General features: G+C 42.3%; 1 protein-coding gene across 8 annotated transcripts; it reads left to right on the forward strand.

The window, feature by feature from the left end:
• The first annotated feature begins 769 nt into the window (after window positions 1–769).
• Window positions 770–18967, forward strand: SCCPDH (saccharopine dehydrogenase (putative)). 8 transcript variants are annotated; one of them, XM_036453536.2, is made up of 12 exons: window positions 773–1104; window positions 2762–2874; window positions 5062–5142; window positions 8114–8243; window positions 10321–10370; window positions 12975–13105; window positions 14163–14298; window positions 15003–15122; window positions 15211–15267; window positions 15890–16001; window positions 17427–17508; window positions 18337–18967. In XM_036453536.2, the coding sequence occupies exons 1-12, from the start codon at window positions 915–917 to the stop codon at window positions 18440–18442; spliced, it is 1308 nt and encodes a 435-aa protein (XP_036309429.1). In that variant the 5' UTR covers window positions 773–914; the 3' UTR covers window positions 18443–18967. The 8 variants fall into 8 exon arrangements, with proteins under 8 accessions (XP_045443095.1, XP_036309431.1, XP_045443094.1 ...); XM_036453537.2 differs by having other exon boundaries at window positions 774–1104; window positions 14181–14298; XM_036453538.2 differs by lacking the exon at window positions 15003–15122 and having other exon boundaries at window positions 771–1104.
• The last annotated feature ends 455 nt before the right edge of the window (window positions 18968–19422 follow it).

A 19422-nucleotide genomic window follows, 5' to 3' on the forward strand; every position in this document is an offset into this window, starting at 1 on the left:
CTCACATTAGCCATAACTGCCATCGCATTTCCCAAGGCAGATCATGCCCACGCCTGCGGTCCGCCTAATGGACCCCAGCGTGCAGCACCAACATTCATTTTACTTTGCAGCTCCCATGGCAGGACACTTCTGGGAATCATTTCCCCACGGAGCTCCAACATCAATAACGGGGTCACCGACCCTGAAGAGGGGTCCCCGAGGGGTCGGAGCCTGGGACCTGCTACACTGGGCAGGGCTGAGACGCTCCGTGGAGACCCCGCACCCAGACCTCACTTGTCCAACGTGCTTCGGAACCAAAATGGTGTCTTGGTGTGGGCAATCCCCTGCAATCATCAGGGGATGATTTTTCTCTGACTCTTTATATATACATATTTCAGAGGAAGGGAGAGAGAGGGAGAGAGAAACACCAGTGAGAGAGAATCCATGATCCGCTGCCCCCTGCAGGCCCCACGCTGGGGAAGAAGCCCGCAAACCCAGGCCCGCGCCCCGACCAGAATCGAAGCTGATCGCCCGGCCACTAGGTCGATGCTGGGGGCACAAACGCGTTTCTTCGCGCACCCCTTCCTGCAGCAGACACAACGGGCTGCTGCCAAAGCCGCCGCCTCCGGTGCGGGCCGGCGGTCTGCGCGGAGCAGGGCCACCGAGGGGACCTCATGGAGAAAGGGCCGCTGTCCGCCCCTGCCAGCCCTGGGAGCGGATTGGCGGGAAGGGTGGGGGGGCGTGACCTCTGCGTGAAGGGACGTGACCCCTACGTAAGGGGGCGTGGCCTCTGCGCGGCGGCGCGGGGGGAGCGGCGGGCGGCAGCGGCGGCGGCCCCGGGAGGCGGTTGCTGCGCGCGGGACTCGGGTCGCTGCCTGAGGCGCAGGCGCCGGGGACTCAGGCCGCCTCGGGCTGCGGCTCGCTGGGCGCTCGCCATGGCGACCAAGCAGAGGCCTTTCCACCTGGTGGTGTTCGGTGCCTCCGGCTTCACCGGCCAGTTCGTGACCGAGGAGGTGGCCCGGGAGCAGATGGACCCGGAGGGCAGCTCCCGCCTGGCCTGGGCCGTGGCGGGCCGCTGCCGGGAGAAGCTGCAGCGAGTGCTGGAGCGGGCGGCCGAGAAGCTGGGTAAAGGCGGGCGGCGCGGCCGGGACCCCTGCGCCCGGCCCGGGCTCCGCCGCCGGGCGGCCCGGTCCTCCCGCGCCGGCTCCGGCCTCCGGGCTCCGGGCTCCCGGCTCCCGGCTCCCGGCTCCCGGCTCCCGGCGGCGGCGGCTTCTCCCCACGTTTCGAATGGTTCCTCCGGTTTGGGGGCCCCCCTGGCGGAGGAGTCAGAACTTGGGGTTTTCTTTGTCGCTCCGTCCCCCCCCTGGAGCCGGAGGCCCGGGTTGGGTTTCCTCCGGGGGTTGGAGGTAGGAGGGGAGGCCGGAGTTCGCGGTGACGCGGTTGTGGCTTTTGTTGGTTTGTTTTGCTTTTAAGACCCTCCGCCGCCCACACCGCCCAGAGTGTGTCCTTTGGGTGCAGACGGGGAGCGGGGGGCGGCCCCCCAGCCCTGCCACCCTGTCTCCCCTTACGCAGACCCATAGTTCCTGTTAGTTTCTTCTGTTCAGTTTTTTTTTTTAATATATTTTATTGATTTTTTTACAGAGAGGAAGGGAGAGGGATAGAGAGTCAGAAACATCGATGAGAGAGAATTATCGATCAGCTGCCTCCTGCACACCCCCCACCGGGGATGTGCCCACAACCAAGGTACCTGCCCTTGACCCGACTCGAACCTTTCAGTCCGCAGCCCGACGCTCTATCCACTGAGCCAAACCGGTTTCAGCATCTTCTGTTCAGTTTTCATGTCGCTTTTATAAGTTAATGTTTTCAGAGAGGGGAAGGGAGAGAAACATCAATGCTGAGAGAAAACCATCCACCTGTTGCCTCCTGCCCGCCCCCTCCCCCTTCCTGTGGAGCCCACAAACCAGGCAGGTACCCCGACTGGGAGCTGGACCCTGACCTGGTTTGGTCCATGCTCAGCCACTGAGCCACCCCCTCTCACTTCCTCCTCATCCCACACGGAGCCCTGGCCGTGGTGGGAATCTATCGTGGAGTTTGTGGGCACTTCCAGGAGACACCATCCTGCTACTGACCCACACTCTTCCTGCTGCCACTATCAGATAGAGGCGCTTGCTGGGCTGGTGTTGCTCAGCGGTTGAGCGTGGACCGTCATCATTGATGTTTCCTTCTCTTTCCCTTCCTCTCTGAAACCAATAAAAAAAAAATAGTTGTTGAGAAATTTTTGATATAATAAGTTCTCGGCAGAGAGGATGTCAGAACAATCTATTCAGTATATGGACGATCGTAAAATTGTCATTTTACACAAGATTGCCATTTACATTACTTGTGTTAGATTTGTGTGTGTGTGTGTTTTTTTTTAAAGGTTAGTCATGTTTTTAGTCACCTTTAGCATTAACTCTCATAGCCTTTTTAAAAAATATATATTTTATTGTTTTTTTTAACAGAGAGGAAGGGAGAGGGATAGAGAGTTAGAAACATTGATGAGAGAGAAACATCGATCAACTGCCTCCTGCACACCTCCTACTAAGGATGTGCCCACAACCAAGGTACATGCCCTTGACCGGAATCGAACCTGGGACCTTTCAGTCCACAGGCTGACACTCTATCCACTGAGCCAAACCAGTTAGCTTTCATGATTTTGCTGTCAGTGATTCCTATAAAAAGAAGATCTGGGAAGTCTAATTCTGTATGGGATTCACCTAAAGTGATTTATTTCTTATTTCAGGAAGACCGACACTCCCAACTGAAGTCGGGATAATAATTTGTGATATCAGTAATCCAGCCTCACTGGATGAAATGGCCAAACAGGCAACAATTGTCCTCAACTGTGTAGGACCCGTAAGTAACCAGCCCTCCTTTGTGTTAAAACAAAGAGCCTATTCACCTCGAGCAGAATCTGCTGCTTCGTTTTCCAGAGGATCGGGAGGGCGGGCATTGCTGGGGCCTTCACCCTTTATGGGGAGTTTTCACTCTGTGGTCAGCAAACTGATAGGACCAAATCTCCTGAGATGGGTCAGTCCTCTGATACCCTACTCAAGGAATGTGTGCTGGGTTGTTTCATTTGTTTATTTACAGCTATAATTGGAGATCTTTTCCCCCCCCTCCCTTTACTGTATGCTCCTCAAGTAAAAATGTTGGAGCATGTTCTCTTAATATACTTTTTATTTATTACAAATTATTTGTCTGCATTACTATACAAATATATTTGTTAAAAACGTATAAAAATAGAGATTGAAAAAAACTCATTTGTTCAGTATTTATTGAATGCTTTTTATACAGGGTTGGGCAAAAGTAGGTTTACAATGCAAGAGTAAACTTATGTTTAATGTACTCACAACTATAAACCTGCTATTGCCTACTCCTGAATGTAAATGCATTAGTCCAGGTGCCTGCAACATAATGGCGAACAAAAGAGAGCTTGCAGTCCAGTGGGACAGACAGGAAAACGAGGTTATAATAGTTGGGAGTTGGTAGATGCTTTGGAGAAAAATAAAGCTGAGTGAGGAGATAAAGAGACGGGCACATCAGTGTCTGGATGGTCAGGGAGGAGCTCTGAGGACTTGACCTTGGCTGGAGACCTGAGAAAGGGAGTAAGCCCTGTGAGTGTTGGAGGGAAGGGCACAGGGTCGGAGTGCTAGTGGCGGCCGAGATCAGAGTGTATTGTGAGAGGAGCCACCAGCCTGTGCTCCTGTACTAACTGGAGGTGAAAGAAGCACGTGGCATGTAAGAATCAACAACAACAAACCTCCTTGAGTGTTGGTGACCTCGGCTGATCTGAGGGAGCCACCACAGTTAACAAAACACTGGGCACCACGCTGGAAGGTTTGTTATCACATAAAAATGTACCTAAGTTGTTGTTTATTTAGATTTGTCTCATTCTTAACTATCTTAGGTTCTCTGGTCCTTTGCTTGAATTACTCTTACATACACCTTCAGTCAGTGCCTTTGCCCTTTCGTCCCTGGTGCTCTGGAAAAACCCCATCCTGGTATTCCGGATCCCTGCTTACTCTACCGAGACATTCAGCATGGCTGGGGAAAATGCATCTCCATGCCAACTGGTCCCTTTAAAATATGTGACCTAAGCCTCAGCGCCTCCAGCGATTCTGCCCCATTCCTAGCTGGTATTCTTTCCTCTACTCTTCGTAGCACTGTTTTTTTTGTTTTGTTTTTAATCCACACCCAAGGATATTTTTCCATTGATTCTTAGGGAGGAGTGGAAGAAAGTGGGAGGGACAGAGAGAAACATAGATGGAAGAGAGAGACATTGATTGGTTGCCTCCCCGCACGCTGGGGATTGAGCCTGCACCTGAAGTACGTGCCCTCAACTGGAATCGAACCCAGGACCCTTCATTCTGAGGGCCTGATGCTCTATCCATTGAATCAAGTCTGCTAGGGCCCAAGCAGCAGTTTTACAACTTTCCCTCACACTTTTAGCATCCTGTTGCTTTTTCCTCAGTTATCTGATGATTTTAAAAACTATTTTGTTGAGTTTATTGGGGTGACATTGCTTAATAAAATCATGTGTTTTAAGGGTACAATTCTATATTACATCATCTGTGTATTTTATTGAGCTCACCACCTAAAGTCAAGCCTCCTTCCGTTACCATTTATTCCCCCCCTTTCCCTCTTCTGCCTCCTCCACCTTCCCTTTCATGATGCAGGAGGGTGCAATGTGCTGTCAATGTTCAGTGTCTGTGTCTATGAGTTGGAGGTTTGTTGTTGTTGATTCTTACTGTGAAAATGGGAGCTGTCAGAACAGATGAAGTTCAGTGTCGATAGCATGGCAATGGGGCTCCTTCATGATAGGGCCCAAGTATTTGTAGACTCATCACTTACATTCCCCTTGACTACCCTGCGCTTCAGGTATCCTGAAGAGCCCCTTGCTTACACCTTGGCATACCTATAGGCTACTTTATTAGTATTTGATTTCTTAATAACCAAGACTGTACTTCCAAACAGAATGGCATTTCATTCATTTACGTTCCCTTGGTAAGAGTAAACTGTTTTTTTTCTCTCTTCCCCCAGTACCGATTTTATGGAGAACCGGTAGTAAAAGCATGTGTTGAAAACGGAACTAGCTGCATTGACATCTCTGGAGAACCTCATGTATGTAAACTGAGAAAACTCCACCAGAATCAATAGCCTAATTTTCTGTTAAAGTAGGAAATATTTAATGCCTTGTGCAGACATTATAGAAGGGGTAGCTCCTCCTTGTGTTTAGAAATGGTACTCCATTGCAGCTCCCAGGAGGGCACGGTGGTGAGGTGGTGAGGTTTTAGCTTAGTTTGCTGGGAACTTTTCCTTCCCTACAATCTGAATTAATTAAAACTGTGTGCTCTTGAGTAATTCTTGGAATCTTATTATGGTATCTTTTATTATAAATTCCCTTTTTAAAATCATATACCTTTACAACATTACAGAGGGAAAAATAAAATCCCCTCAACATAAAAAGTTTAAATGTCATATTCATTGAATGCTTGCCACATGCCAGACAATGTGCTAAATAAACATATGTAACTTTTTACCATTCTTACAAAGTATCATATTTTCCCCTGTTTTATAGACGAGAAAATTGAACCTTAAAAAGGTTAAGTAACTTGTTCAGAGTCATGCAATTAGTAAGTAGAAAAACTAGAACTTGAATTGAGGTTTGCCTGATTGTAGGAAGTGATGTGTTCATAGCACTAAGCTACTTTAAAACTGTAACTCCTTTAAAACTGTAACCTCTAGTCTACTGATTACTACCATCAGAGTTTATTGATTGTTAATATATATTGGAAAATACCAGGAAAGTATAAGTTACCAAAATTTATTCATGAAGAGATAGGAAACATAAACAAAACCAATTCCTATATTATTATTATTTTTAATAGTTTTTATTGATTTCAGAGAGGGAGAGGGAGAAAGAGAGAGAAATATCAGTGATGAAAGAGAATCATTAATTGGCTGCCTCCTGCATGCCCCCTACTGGGGATCGAGCCCGCAACCCAGGCATGTGCCCTTGAATCAAACCTGGGACCCTTCAGTCTGCAAGCCAGTGTTCTATCCACTGAGCCAAACCAGCTGGGACACCTATATTATTTAAAATATTCCAGAGCAGAGAAAATGGTAAAAACAAAACAAAAACAAACAAACAAAAAAAACACTTATAAACTACCATAAAAGTAATATAAAAACCTAATAAAAATTTAGATATATAAATAACTCTTAAGTCATAATACAAATTCAGATAAACAAATTAAAATGGACAAAAGGCCCTAACCAGTTTGGTTCAGTGGATAGAGTGCTGGCCTGCAGATTCAAGGGTCCCAGATTCAATTCTGGTCAAGGGCATGTACCTTGGTTGAGGGCAAATACCCAGTAGGGAAATGTGCAGGAGGCAGCTGATTGATGTTTCTCTCTCGTTGATGTTTCTAACTATCCTCCCTTCCTCTCTGTAAAAGTTAATAAAATATATTTTAAATAAATAAAATAAAATGGGCAAAAGGATGAGAAGAGACAAATTTGTGCAGAAGAATTCCAAATAGCGTGGCTCAGTGGTTGAGAATTGATATGAACCAGGAGGTCATGGTTCAATTCCTGGATGGGACACATGCCCGGGTTGCAGGCTTGATTCCCAGTAGGGGGCGTGCAGGAGGCAGCAGATCCATGATTCTCCTCATTGATGTTCCTCTCTCCCTCTCCCTTTCTTTCTCTCTGAAATCAATAAAAACATACATTTTTAAAAATTCCAAATTATTTATGTAGCTATTCTGCCCTCGGGGGAATTATGGGGTTTAATTCCTCGCTCCTAAGTATGGGCCTCGCATAGTCACTTCCAAAGAATACAACATGGAAAGGAGGGGGAAGAGTGAGTAACATTTACAGTGAAAAAAAACTTGAAAAACACTTCCCTAGCCAGGTATTAAAGGTCAACATGAAGTGATAAGCTGGTGATAGTATGTACTTTGATATGGTGTCATGACATGGCACCCTATCCCCCCATGGTCTTCCTTTCAAAACCCTGTAACTCCAGCCTCGCCATGAGAAAAACTTGCAGTAAATTCCAATAGAGGGCTATTCTACAAAGTACCTGATCGATACTCCTCACAACTGTCCAGTTCATACAAAACAGGGAGAGGCTGTCAGTCAAAAGGAGCTTAGGTGGGCATGGCAGTAAATGTAATACTGTCCTGGCTGGAGTCCTGGGATAGAAAAACAACTTGGGGAAAAGCTAAAGAATCTGAATCAAGTGTGGACTTTGGCTAATGATAATGTATCAGTTTTGCTTTATTAATTGTGACCAATAATATAAAAGATGTACTGATAGGAGACATTGGGTGGGTGGTATTTGGGAACTCTACTAACTTAAGATTTCTGTAAATCTAAAACTGTTCTTTAAAAAATCAAGTAATTTTTATTTTATTTATTTTTAAAATATATTTTTATTTCAGAGAAGAAGGGAGAGGGAGAGAGAGAGAGAGAGAAACATCAACAATGGGAGAGAATCATTGATCGGCTGCCTCCTGCACACCCCCTGCTGGGGATCGAGTCTCAAGCTGGGCATGTGCCCTTGACTGGAATCAAATCCGGGACCTTTCAGTCCGCAGACCAATGCTCTATCCATTGAGCTACACCAGCCAGGGCTCAAGTAATTTTTAAAAATAGGCAAAGGATTTCAATAGACATTGTTTCCTTCTTACATTCCCTCCTTTCCTGCCACTATTTTTCTGTTATATGTATGTGTGCATAGATATAGATCTGTAATGACGTTAATCTCGATAATTGATTTGGCGTAACTTTTTTGCTTTGTTTATATTTTTTCTGTGTTAATAGTTATTTTTATAAGAGATATTACTTTTGCATTTACAAGTCATTCTGAAAAAGTAATAGTGTCAGAAGTCAGATCAGCATCTGCACATGTGGTGAATGTTTGCTAAATAAATGAAAAACGTGTTGACAGTTACTATTTCTCCACAGAGCCATATTGGTTAGCATTTTCAAAGGTTAGTTCTTTTGTCTTTAAAGGTAATCACTTACTACTGGTCAAGATGTTTCTATATAGCTCTGACTCAGATCTTTTGTCCTGAATTTTTAGTTTCTGGAACTAATGTATTGGAAGTATCACGAGAAAGCTGCAGAAAAAGGGGTTTATATCATTGGAAGCAGTGGCTTTGACTCCATTCCAGCAGATATGGGAGTAATATATACCAGCAGTAAAATTAATGGTAATTATTAATCAATTCACAATAGTTGAATTTAACAGTAGGAAAGCCTTCATATTTGCAATTAATGATGAATTAAAATCTGGTTGATTGAGAAAAGAAACATCTATAAATGGGTAATGTTGAAATACTTGCTTTTATTTTTAATATAGCTATGCTTATTATAAAACTAGAGGCCCAGCACACAAAATTGTGTGCCTGTAGCTCATTTCTGCTTGCTGCTGCTTGCTGCCCCGCACGCTCACTGCCCCAGGGAGCCACGAGTAGCCCTGCCCACTGACACGAGCTGCTGCTCTCAGGGAGGGGGGAGGGAGGAGAGACCAAGAGTGGTTATTGCACCTCATGGTGACTGCTCAAGCTGTCGTTCCGGTCATTGTGCTTGTGGTCCCTGGCCTTTATTATATAGGATGCTATTGACACTATTGGATTTTTTAGATATGGATAGTAGTGTAAGTGTTCTAAAGTGAAGAATTATCCATTGTCTCAATTCTTTTTGGTTACAGCTGTAAAATTTCTAGGAAAAAAATTTAGAGCCATTATAAATTCAAATTTGTTTTGTTTATGAATCAACACATTTTAAATTATGATTTATATAGATATTATAGTCAAAGGTTTTAATTTTTTAACCAACAAAGCTAGAAAGCATTGAACAAAGTTTTTGATCTCTTTTTTACCCCATTTATAAACTAGAGACAATAATTTAAGAATAGAAAACATCATCAGTAGTTTGGTAAAACAGGGAAATTGCTAATATCATGCGTATTTTAAAAGTATTCATTTAGAAAATGACCTAAAAAGAGAATTCCAGTACCACACAAACTGTTCTACAGCTTAGAAAGATGGAAAGTGTCCCAGTTTACATTTAAAAGTTAACTCTGAAACCAAAGTCCAACAAAGATAGCACAGAGTGAAAAAAAGCTCAGGTCAGTCTTACTTGTGAAAGAGGTTGTAAAAAGAAATTGCTAAATAACATTTTAATAAATATCGAGTGATGTTTCATTATTTATTTGCTTATTTATTTTAAACATTTAAAAAATATTTTATTGACTTTTTACAGAGAGGAAGAGAGAAGGATAGAGAGTTAGGAACATTGATGAGAGAGAATCATCGATCAGCTGCCTCCTGCACACCCCCTACCGGGATGTGCCCGAACCAAGGTACATGCCCCTGATTGGAATTGAACCTGGGACCTTTCAGTCCGCAGACCGACGCTCTATCCACTGAGCCAAACCAGTTTTGGCTGTCCTTAATTTTTGTCAGAAGTGAGGCTACTGACATTTATGTAGCCATAGTTCTCTCCTGCTGCAGCATGAGACACAGTAGATGACACAATTCATTATTTTTCCCAGTGTCAGCTTTACTGAGCACCATGCTTTAATTTTTTCTTGGAATTAAACCTAGGAATACTGTCTCTTATGAAATTGACATTTTTATCAGATTTTGAAATTCAGACCTATGTTTTTCTTTTGACTTATTGCTCTGGAGAATTTAAAAGATTAATTAAATACTTGATCACTATGCCTGTATATTAGTTCTCATGGTTAATATAATTGATTTCTCCCCTTTTTCCTGGTTTTGGTTTTCTACTTTTACTTTATACTTATTATATTTTTATTTCATTTAAAATGTCTTACTGCAATATTTTACAAGTCATCACGAAGGCCATTTAGATAGGTTTTCTGTATGTCACTATTAATAAGTATTCTTAAAAGATGTCATATTGGAAAGCCAAATAATTCCCTTAGATGTACTTTTCAGAACTATGTCCTGCTGGCCTTCCAGGATGGATGGGCTGAATTGTTGCTTTATTGGGAGGTTTTTAACGTCGGTTTGACCAAATACTTGGTCAGTACTCGCAGATAGAGTTTATGCTAAACTACTCTTTGACAATTTACCTGGTTCAGCTGTCTTTTAACTCTGTTTACAAAAACATAGTAAAACTGTTACCAGTATTGATTTTCTGGCTATATCAGCTGCAGGTTTAGTAAAAGTCCCTGAATGAATAGGAATCATTCATTGTAACTGTCCTGGCAAATAGATTTTATTTGATTTATGTTGACCATTTTCCTACTCTTTGTAGGTACTTTGACAGCGGTGGAAAGTTTCCTGACTATAAATTCAGGACCTGAGGTTAGTTTTTTTGTTAAGTGCTTTCTAAGTTAATACTAAAAACATTTTGGAAATGATACATGCTTCATAAGAAAAGATTTAAATTAATTAAATTATACATATATTTGTACTTTTTAGTGTATGAAAGTCCCTGTGTTTAATTAAAAAAAAAAAAAAGATACTAGATTGCTGAGCATTCCTTTGACCTAAGAATAGAATTTATTTTTAAAACAACTGCACAATTTGTTATATTGGAATGAATTCCCATGATCCTAACTGAAGTTTCTATGGTTGTTCAGCAATAAATGTTGTCAGTCAGTGCGTTTTATTCTGTGCCTAACTGGGGTTAGGTGCTTTCGTGGCCAAACAAGGAATGTGTGATAGAAATGCATTTACAGTCCATTTGGGAACATAAGATAGTTGTCTCCGTTTGTGATAGTCCTTTATTACCAGTGGTGTCTGACGTGAGGCTTCCTAAGAACTTGTTCATTCAGCCCTGGCCAAGTGGCTCAGTGGGTTAGATACACCAGGGTTGCAGGCTTTTATATATATAGACCACATGTGTCAAACACAAGGCCCGCGGGCCAAATCCGTCCCGCCAGGCCTTGCAATGTGGCCCGCACCTCGCTGTCATCACTGCACTCCGCTGCGTTTCCATCACAATGACAGTTTATGACTGTTCTGTAAACCATTCGGCCCGCGATTTAGGCTGGATTTTAGATTTTGGCCCCTTCTCTGATTGAGTTCGACACCCCTAATATAGACTATGGGCCTGCTGACTGTGCTGAGCAATCAGGGCCAGCACTTGGCACCAGCAGTGGGTGTGAGTGCCAAGCAGGACTGCGGCACTTGGGAGCAAAGAATTTTCAGTGACCACCAGATGCTCACCCCAATGACCGCAACCAGCATCCCAGCTTGGTCTGGTGCCCCTGCTCTCCTGCTCCACCATTCAGCCAATGCCCACCATGTTCCACGTTCTGCTGCTTGTTGCCAACACCTGCTATGTTCTGCGTGTGCCCCCTGGTGGTCAGTGCATGTCATAGCAACCTGTTTGGTTCTACAGTTCGGTCTTTTTGCATATTAGCCTTTTATTATATAGGATACTGATGGACACTTGGGCTGTTTCCAAATCTTAGCTATCATAAATAACACTGCTGTATTATAACATACATTCTGATTGGTGTTTTATGGCTTTAGGATATATTCTCAGAAGCAGGATTGCTGGCTCAAATGGAAGTTCCATTTTTAATTATTTGAGGAAACTTCATACTGTTTTCCATAATGGTTGCACCAGTCTGCACTCCCACCGGCAGTGTACTAGGCTTCCTTTTTCTCCACATCCTCGCCAGCATATGTCATCTGTTGAGTTGTTGATAGTAGCCATTCTGACAGGTGTGAGGTGATTTCTTTTTGTGGTTTTAATTTGCATTTCTCTGATGATTAGTGACTTTGTCTTTACTCCATTGTGTGTTCTTGCTTCCTTTGTCAAATATTATTTGACCATAATGGTGGGACGGTTTCTGTGGTCTCTATTCTGATCCATTGGTCTATGTGCCTGTTCTTGTGCCAGTACCAGGCTGTTTTGCTTACAAGGCTTTGTGGTATAGTTTGATATCTGGTATTGTGATTGATTTTTTTGCCTTTCATTGTCATTAAAGCTAAGATATTAAAAACCTAACTCTTCTAATGGTGTGATTATCTCCCTTATTCTGCTTGTTAGCAATCAACAGTATCTTCACATCTGCCTCACCGATATTCTTCTTTCAAAGTCTTGTGACAAAGTTGGTTTTGAATGTTTCTAAACAACATATAAGGCAGGATATAATATAGTCATGTACAATCAAAATTATAAATTAAGTCTGAAATATTTACACTAACGAATTAAAAGCCCCACCTAGATGTTAGGTAAAGAAGGCCAGCATGGGACAGTAAGTCTCAGGATTACTTCTTCACCTGTGCTCTCCTTTCTGCCACTCATTTCTTCTGTTTTTAATAATTAAATTTTTTTTATTGATTTTAGATAGGAAGGTAGAGGGAGGGAAGGAAGGAGGGAGGGAGAGAAAGAGAGAGAGAGAGAGAGAGAGAGAGAGAGAGAGAGAGAGAGAGAGAGAAACATCAGTGATGAGAGAAAAATCATTGATCTGCTGCCTCCTGCATGCCCTCTACTGGGGAATGAGCCCACAACCCAGGCATGTGCCCTGACTGGGAATTGAACCATGACCTCCTGGTTCATAGGTCGACACTCAACCACTGAGCGACATTGGCCAGGCTATATGTTGAAATTTTAAGGAATCAACATAAGGATATGGATTAGAGAGGCTAATTTTGAAGGAATACAGTCAGTTGAGTGAAAATTATGAAGTGAAATACAATGGCTTATTGAAAAGAGCATAAACAATGGTAGAAGGGAAGAAGAAAGGGCATTTGTTGGTGTAAATATTGAATGTAACCAAAATAATGAGTGTTATTGCTGCCTCGCCGGTCATGAAAATTCATCTCAAAATTATCAAATAATGGATTATGCTTTGAATAAATAGAGGTGAACTGTTCTTTGTGCCAATTATAACTTATTTGGTTTTACATTTTAATAATTATTTCTTATGACATGTTTCTTTATTTTATTAGGGGTTGTGCATTCATGATGGTACCTGGAAGTCAGCAATTTATGGTTTTGGAAATCAGAATCAATTGAAAAAACTACGAGAGCAGTCAAATCTGAAACCTGTCCCAATTGTTGGTACAAAATTAAAAAGAAGGTATATTAGTTCAAAAATCTATTTTTTAATATCTCTAGTCTTAACTATTTTGTGTTGATCTGGCTATTAATAAAGTATGCTACTAAGAAAATCTTGGAGACTAGTTTGTAGTAAGTCCAGAATTGTTCTCAAAGATAAATAAAATATAATTAGTATCTTACCCTAAGCTTACGTATGTCTACATATATAAAAGCCTGATATTCAAAGTGTCCCTTCGGGAGTTTGACCAACCAGGAGTTCGATTGCTTGCTATAATGTGTGCTGACCATCACGGGGCAGCACGGGATGGAGGGAGGCCCCAGCCGGCAGCAGGTAGCTGGGGAAGGGAGTCCCTGGCTGGCAGCTGGCAGGTGCAGGGGACACTACCTGTGCGTGAATTCTGCGCACTGGGCCTCTGGTATAAATGTGTTGTTATGGCCCTGGCCAGGTTGCTTGCAGTGGTTAGAGTGTCAGCCCTTGGCCTAGGGATGGCAGTTTTGACTCCTGGTCAAAGGTAAATACCTGTGTTGCAGGTTCAGTCCCTGGGGGCGCATGTAGGAGGCATCCAATCAATGTTCCTCCCTCTCCCCCTGCCTTCTTCCCTTCCAGCTTCTAAAAGCCAATGGGAAAAACATTGTGAAGGTTCATTAATAAATAAATAAAATAAAACATTTATACCCTTGGAAAAAATTTTTGACTTTTCATTATTGCTATCAAAATTAAACATCAATTAAATTTTGTACAGTGAAACTATCAACTTAAAGTGTGATAATCTTATATACTTAACGTGTGAATATCGTTTATTTGTAAGAACTCTAATCTCAGAGTTTGGCTGTTGAAATGAGTGTTCTTTTTATCATTGTCCTGTGAGACTGATGGGGTGAAACATAGTTAAACTACACGTATTAAGTTCCCATGGTGTGAAGAATACTCCTTGTTCACTGGGCTCATGTTTGGGTGCATAGAGAATAAAGGACAAATACTGAAATACTAATTAAAAGCAGCCACGAGAAAGTTGAAATGTGTATTCAGAAATGTGCCCACTGACGTGTGGGCACTGCCTGTGGAGAAAACGCAGCCTGTGTGTGTCTTGCAGGTGGCCAGTCTCCTACTGCAGAGAGCTCAGCAGTTACTCCATTCCTTTCATGGGAGCTGATGTGTCTGTTGTAAAGCGAACTCAGCGATACTTGCATGAAAATTTAGAGCAATTACCTGTAAGTCTACACAATTTATTTTTTAATAAAGAGCATTCTATGTTTGTTATAGTTTCCCCACAGTTTAATTAGGATTTTTATGTTTATAAAGCCAAAAGAGAAATAGCTGGATAATGTGTATTTCATTCCTGGAAGTTTAGTCAGTATGTGGAGCATTTTGCATGTCAGGGGTGGTAGTAGCCTCCCTCATAGTTCACATCTGGCCTGCTGAGTACTTCAGTGGAGCACAACAAAGCACAGGAAACCCTGGTTTGTAAACCCGATCGTCAGTAGCTGGAATCCTCTTCTTCCCTCCTTGCTGCCTCTGAGTATCACCTCCTTTTTGTGAGGGAAGCACACCATTGCTCCACCTGCGGAGACTTGAAGAGGCCACTATCTCAGGTTAAAGGATCGGAGCATTTCCTTACGAAGAGGTGATAAGTGTGCTCTGTGTCCGATCATGTCTAATTGCTCAGTGCCGTATGTATTGAACTGTCTCCATATGGATCATGTGGACCTTTGTGCTCCAGAGAGGAAGCTAATGAGTATTCGCAACGATTTCTTTTAAAACTGCTCCCAATGTCTGGTTTCTGAACAAGCTTTCAGAGCATAACATGGTCATAAAGTGGAAGCTGCTTTTGTTCAGATTTCCGGCTTCAGAGCAGGTTGTAAGAGCTGGCATTCCTGTAACGAGAGAGTCACGTCTGACTCACGTGCTCCCCCAGGTTCAGTATGCTGCTTACGTCACTGTGGGCGGCTTCGCCTCTGTGATGAAGCTGATGTTTGCAGGGCTCTTTTTCTTATTGTTTGTGAAGTTTGGCATCGGACGGCAGCTCCTCATAAAAGTAAGTGACTGTTCATGAAATTGGGTCTAAAAGTATTTTCCAGGAGTTTTAAGATACCTCACTGAGCGCTGTTGTTTCCCCCCTTTAGTTCCCATGGCTCTTCTCCTTTGGTTATTTTTCCAAACAAGGTCCAACACAAAAACAGGTAACTCTTTTGTGTTCAGGTCTCTAAAATAATATTGTTTTCTTTTTGTTTTTTACTTTCCTCGGTGCAGTGACAATAGCAGCTCAGGCTTGATGGAGCACTTACTATGCATCAGATGCCTTTTACTTTGTTCGCATAAATTAGATTACTTAATCTTTTCAAATACCTCTGGGAGTGGGTATCATCTCCATTTTTACAACTCTAAGTGGAACAGTAATAAATTACTTGATGGCTATTTTTGTCTTGGCACCTCAAACAGATAGTTAAAACCAGGTGGTAATATGCTATTAATTTAAAATAAAAAGTACCTGCAGCTTGTGCCCTAAAACCGTCTATTTTAATGGTAAAATTAAATCCTGTAAGCCACAACATAAGACTCATTTTTATCTTCTCCTTGTTCCTAGTCACTTCTCCCTACTTCCTGGCATCTTTAAAACTTGCATCCTCAAAGAATTAATTTTTGCTCCATACTTAAAGGATAACATCATATTCTGACAATTAGAAAGTTGATGTTTTTATCTATTGAAAATAGCTCATTTGAAGCAGAATAATAGGTTAGATTATGCTCAGGGGAAAATTACATATTTCCTAAATAAACATTTGTGTGGTTTCTTTTTCTCAGCTTGATGGCACCTCATTTACAATGACATTTTTTGGTCAAGGATACAGCCATAGCACTCCTACCGAGAACAACAAACCCAACATCAGAGTTTGTACTCAGGTGAAAGGACCAGGTATTTCACACAGGACTTAAGGACACTTGGGAATTTTATATTGTGTTAAATATAAGGTGGTATGCTATTCTTCTCAAAACATAATTATTTTAGAAATATATCTGCACAAATTAAGTATTACTGATAAATGATTCTGTCATGAAGGATTAAAATTACTGGTATAATCCAATTTTATTATCGTATTTTCCCTCTTTTTTTCTTTCTCGGGATTCAGTGATTCTACATGGCAGGGTTGTTTGTTTGTTTGTTTGTTTTGCATGACAGGTTTTAATATTAAAAGAGAAGGGGCTGGTTGATATCTGTGTGGTCCAAGGCTTCTTTGGACTTTGTGATTACCATGATATTGTTTATAAAATGGGTGCATACGTGTGCATTTCTCCGGGGAGGGCAAAAACTTTTTTAAGGTTGTTAAAAGTAAGTGTCATCCAAAAAAGTTCTAGAACTTTTTCTGTAAATTTAGATAACTGAACAGATAGTTCCACTTATGAATTATAGTATAATTGTAAGTTTAGTTACTGGCATCCCCGGTAGGTTACAAGAGGTTCGTTTTGCAGTTTTAAGCAAGATGGAAAGATAGCTTTACATCTTGCCCTTTTTTCAAATTCCCATCTGGGTTACTAAGATAAGTTGACTGTGTTTTTATTATCTGACAGGAATGTAAACACTAATGCCCCAGCCGCTTACAGTGACTTCTTGAAGTGAGACTTCTCTTAAATTACTCAGGGTTTTTTAAGAAATTGAGTCCTTTTTTAAGTGAAGTGTAGTGTGTTAATAGAGAAACAAGAAATCCTAGGGTCATTGGCTTTGGTTATTGTCAAGAGGCAGTGCAGTGTAGTGGGTAAGAGCTACCTGAGTGCACTTCTGGCTCAGCCACTGCCTACCTGTGTGAGTTTGGACCAGTCACTTAAACTGTCCGTGCCTCAGCTCCTCGTTTGTAAAATGGGATTAAAATAGTGCTAACCTGCCCTAACCGGTTTGGCTCAGTGGATAGAGCATTGGCCTGCGATTTGAAGGGTCCCAGGTTCGATTCTGGTCAAGGGCATGTACCTTAGTTGTGGGCACATACCCAGTAGCTAGTGTGCAGGAGGCAGCTGATCAATGTTTCTCATTGATGTTTCTAACTCGCTATCCATTTCCCTTCCTTTCGGTAAAAAAAGCAATAAAATATATTTTTTAAAATAGTGCTATCCTTAAGCACTATTGCTAAGGAGAATTAATGAGCTTAGTAAATTTAAAGCACTTAATACAGTTTCTAACACTTCCGTTAAGTACTATGTAAATATCATTATTTTTTTTATTAAATGAACAAAGTGTTGAGATAATTCTGTATACCTAGAGTTAGATCTAAAACCTACTATTTGATTTTTGGGCATTTTGAATGAATATTATATGAAAACTTTTTCTTTGTTCAACTGTTTTCTGCAGAGGCTGGCTATATAGCTACCCCCATAGCCATGGTCCAGGCAGCCATGACCCTTCTAAACGATGCCTCTAATCTTCCTACCGTGTAAGTGTGGTTCTCTTCTAATGTGAGGATCGCTTTTTCATGTTACTTTTAAGCTTACTTTGATTTGATTTCAGGCGTTGGGTCTGCACATGAGTATTTACAGTTCCTTTGATACAGAGTTAGAGGTAAATTAAAACTGTGAGGAGGAAAATCCTTTATGGGCCTCTGGAAACAAAGCAGAAGTCATGGAGAGGAGACAGACGTTTGAGAGCCGTGTAAGGTGGCTTCATTTCCCGGGCGTGCTGACACCAGCGTGATTGATTCCTGGTGTCCTGGCCACACGATTGCCAAGGGGACCAGCTACTGGGTATTTGGCTGTTGCCTGAAAGTAGGCCAGCCTCACAGGAACACAGAAGTAAATAAGTTTGACCTGAAACCTGTTATGTTAAGTCATAAACAGAAAAATTATATAAAGTGAAACCTAATTAAATTTTTTCAAATACTTGTATACGCTTTGACTATATTTAGCATTTACATTTGGCCATTACATTTCAAGAAACTTTTTTTCATTCGGTTTCAGTCCTCTTTATGCTTTATTAATATTGATTTATTCCACTCAGGTCTTTATTTATCCTCCTGGTGGGAGGGCTGTCTGTGAAGGCCGGTTCCCGGTGGGTGGCGCTGGGTGTGCCCCTGAGCAAGGTGCTGGGGAACAGGCACTGGGCGCTGCATCAGCTCAGTTCTGGGTGCCAGCTTCCTGCTCCTTGGCTGGGCTTAGGAATTAACCCACCCGAGTCCAGAGCCCAGAACAGGTTTCTGCTCACTCAGCAGAGGAAAGGGCCAGAGACAGACAGCTTTGTGAATGTTTGTCTCATTCTTGTCTTCCAGGGGCGGGGTCTTCACACCCGGAGCCGCTTTCTGCAGAACAAAGCTGATTGACAGACTCAACAAACGGGGCATTGAATTCAGTGTCATCAGCAGCTCTGAAGTCTAAACAATTGAAGATTTTTCCAAACTCATAAAGTGCGTGAATTAACAGCTTTTTTATTCGCTATTTGAAATTCTTCTGTAAGCCTGTCTGGCTCTATGTGGAAAAGATTACCAAATCTAAAATATGTTCACACTAAAAGCAGGAATTCCACTAGCTTACCCTAAATTTCAAATCCTAGCTGATTTTATGATTTTATTGCTTGTGAGAGAGAACCACTATTTGACTGACTTTTTCATTGAAGAATTCATGGTCAATTTTTATAAGTGAGCTGGCAGATCAGAGGGTGGGCGGTGTCTTTATCTGGTGGCTGACAGATCCCTTCATGAGGCACCCAGGCTGGTCACGGCCTCACTGCTGATTTCCTAGCCATGGTACGGAGTGGATCTTACTTTCCAATGAGTTTCTCTACGCATGTGTGGGCCTTTGCCAAGTGAAACTGTACTTTTGTTATTTTAGCTTAGTTTTCACCCATCTACACAGATTGATTTTGGACTTACCCAAGTTGCATAATAAAGGATTGTCAATTGATTGGTGGTTTTGTGTTTGGTGATTGGGTAGTGGTAGAAACGTGCTTCCCACGTACAGCCTTTCCCTGGGCCCTGGTATTCAACAGAAATCATCAGCCTAGACCCCACCCCCAGGAGGGTTTCAGTGTCATCCTATCTGATTCCTAGCTTTCTGTCTTTGAGAGCAAGAGTTGGGGTTGTCACCTGTTTCCTTCTTCCTGGTTTCTTATGCAAATAGGGCTGACCACTCCCCCGGGTAGTCCTGCATGTTAAAGTAGCAGGTGATTAGGAGTGCAGCCCCTTAGCCAAGCCCTGCTTACTCACAGCAGCCTTGAACACGCCTTGGGTGTATAGTCTTTAAAGCCTCAGAAGGGGGGAATAATAGTGCCGAACCCGGAGTGATGGTGAGAATTAAGTGAGCTGTTAGGTGTTTAGCACTTAGATAACTTCGTAGGCACAGAGTAAGCGCTGTCTCGG

Source organism: Pipistrellus kuhlii, unplaced genomic scaffold (genome assembly GCF_014108245.1).
Source record: "Pipistrellus kuhlii isolate mPipKuh1 unplaced genomic scaffold, mPipKuh1.p scaffold_m20_p_25, whole genome shotgun sequence".
Classification (NCBI taxonomy): domain Eukaryota; kingdom Metazoa; phylum Chordata; class Mammalia; order Chiroptera; family Vespertilionidae; genus Pipistrellus; species Pipistrellus kuhlii.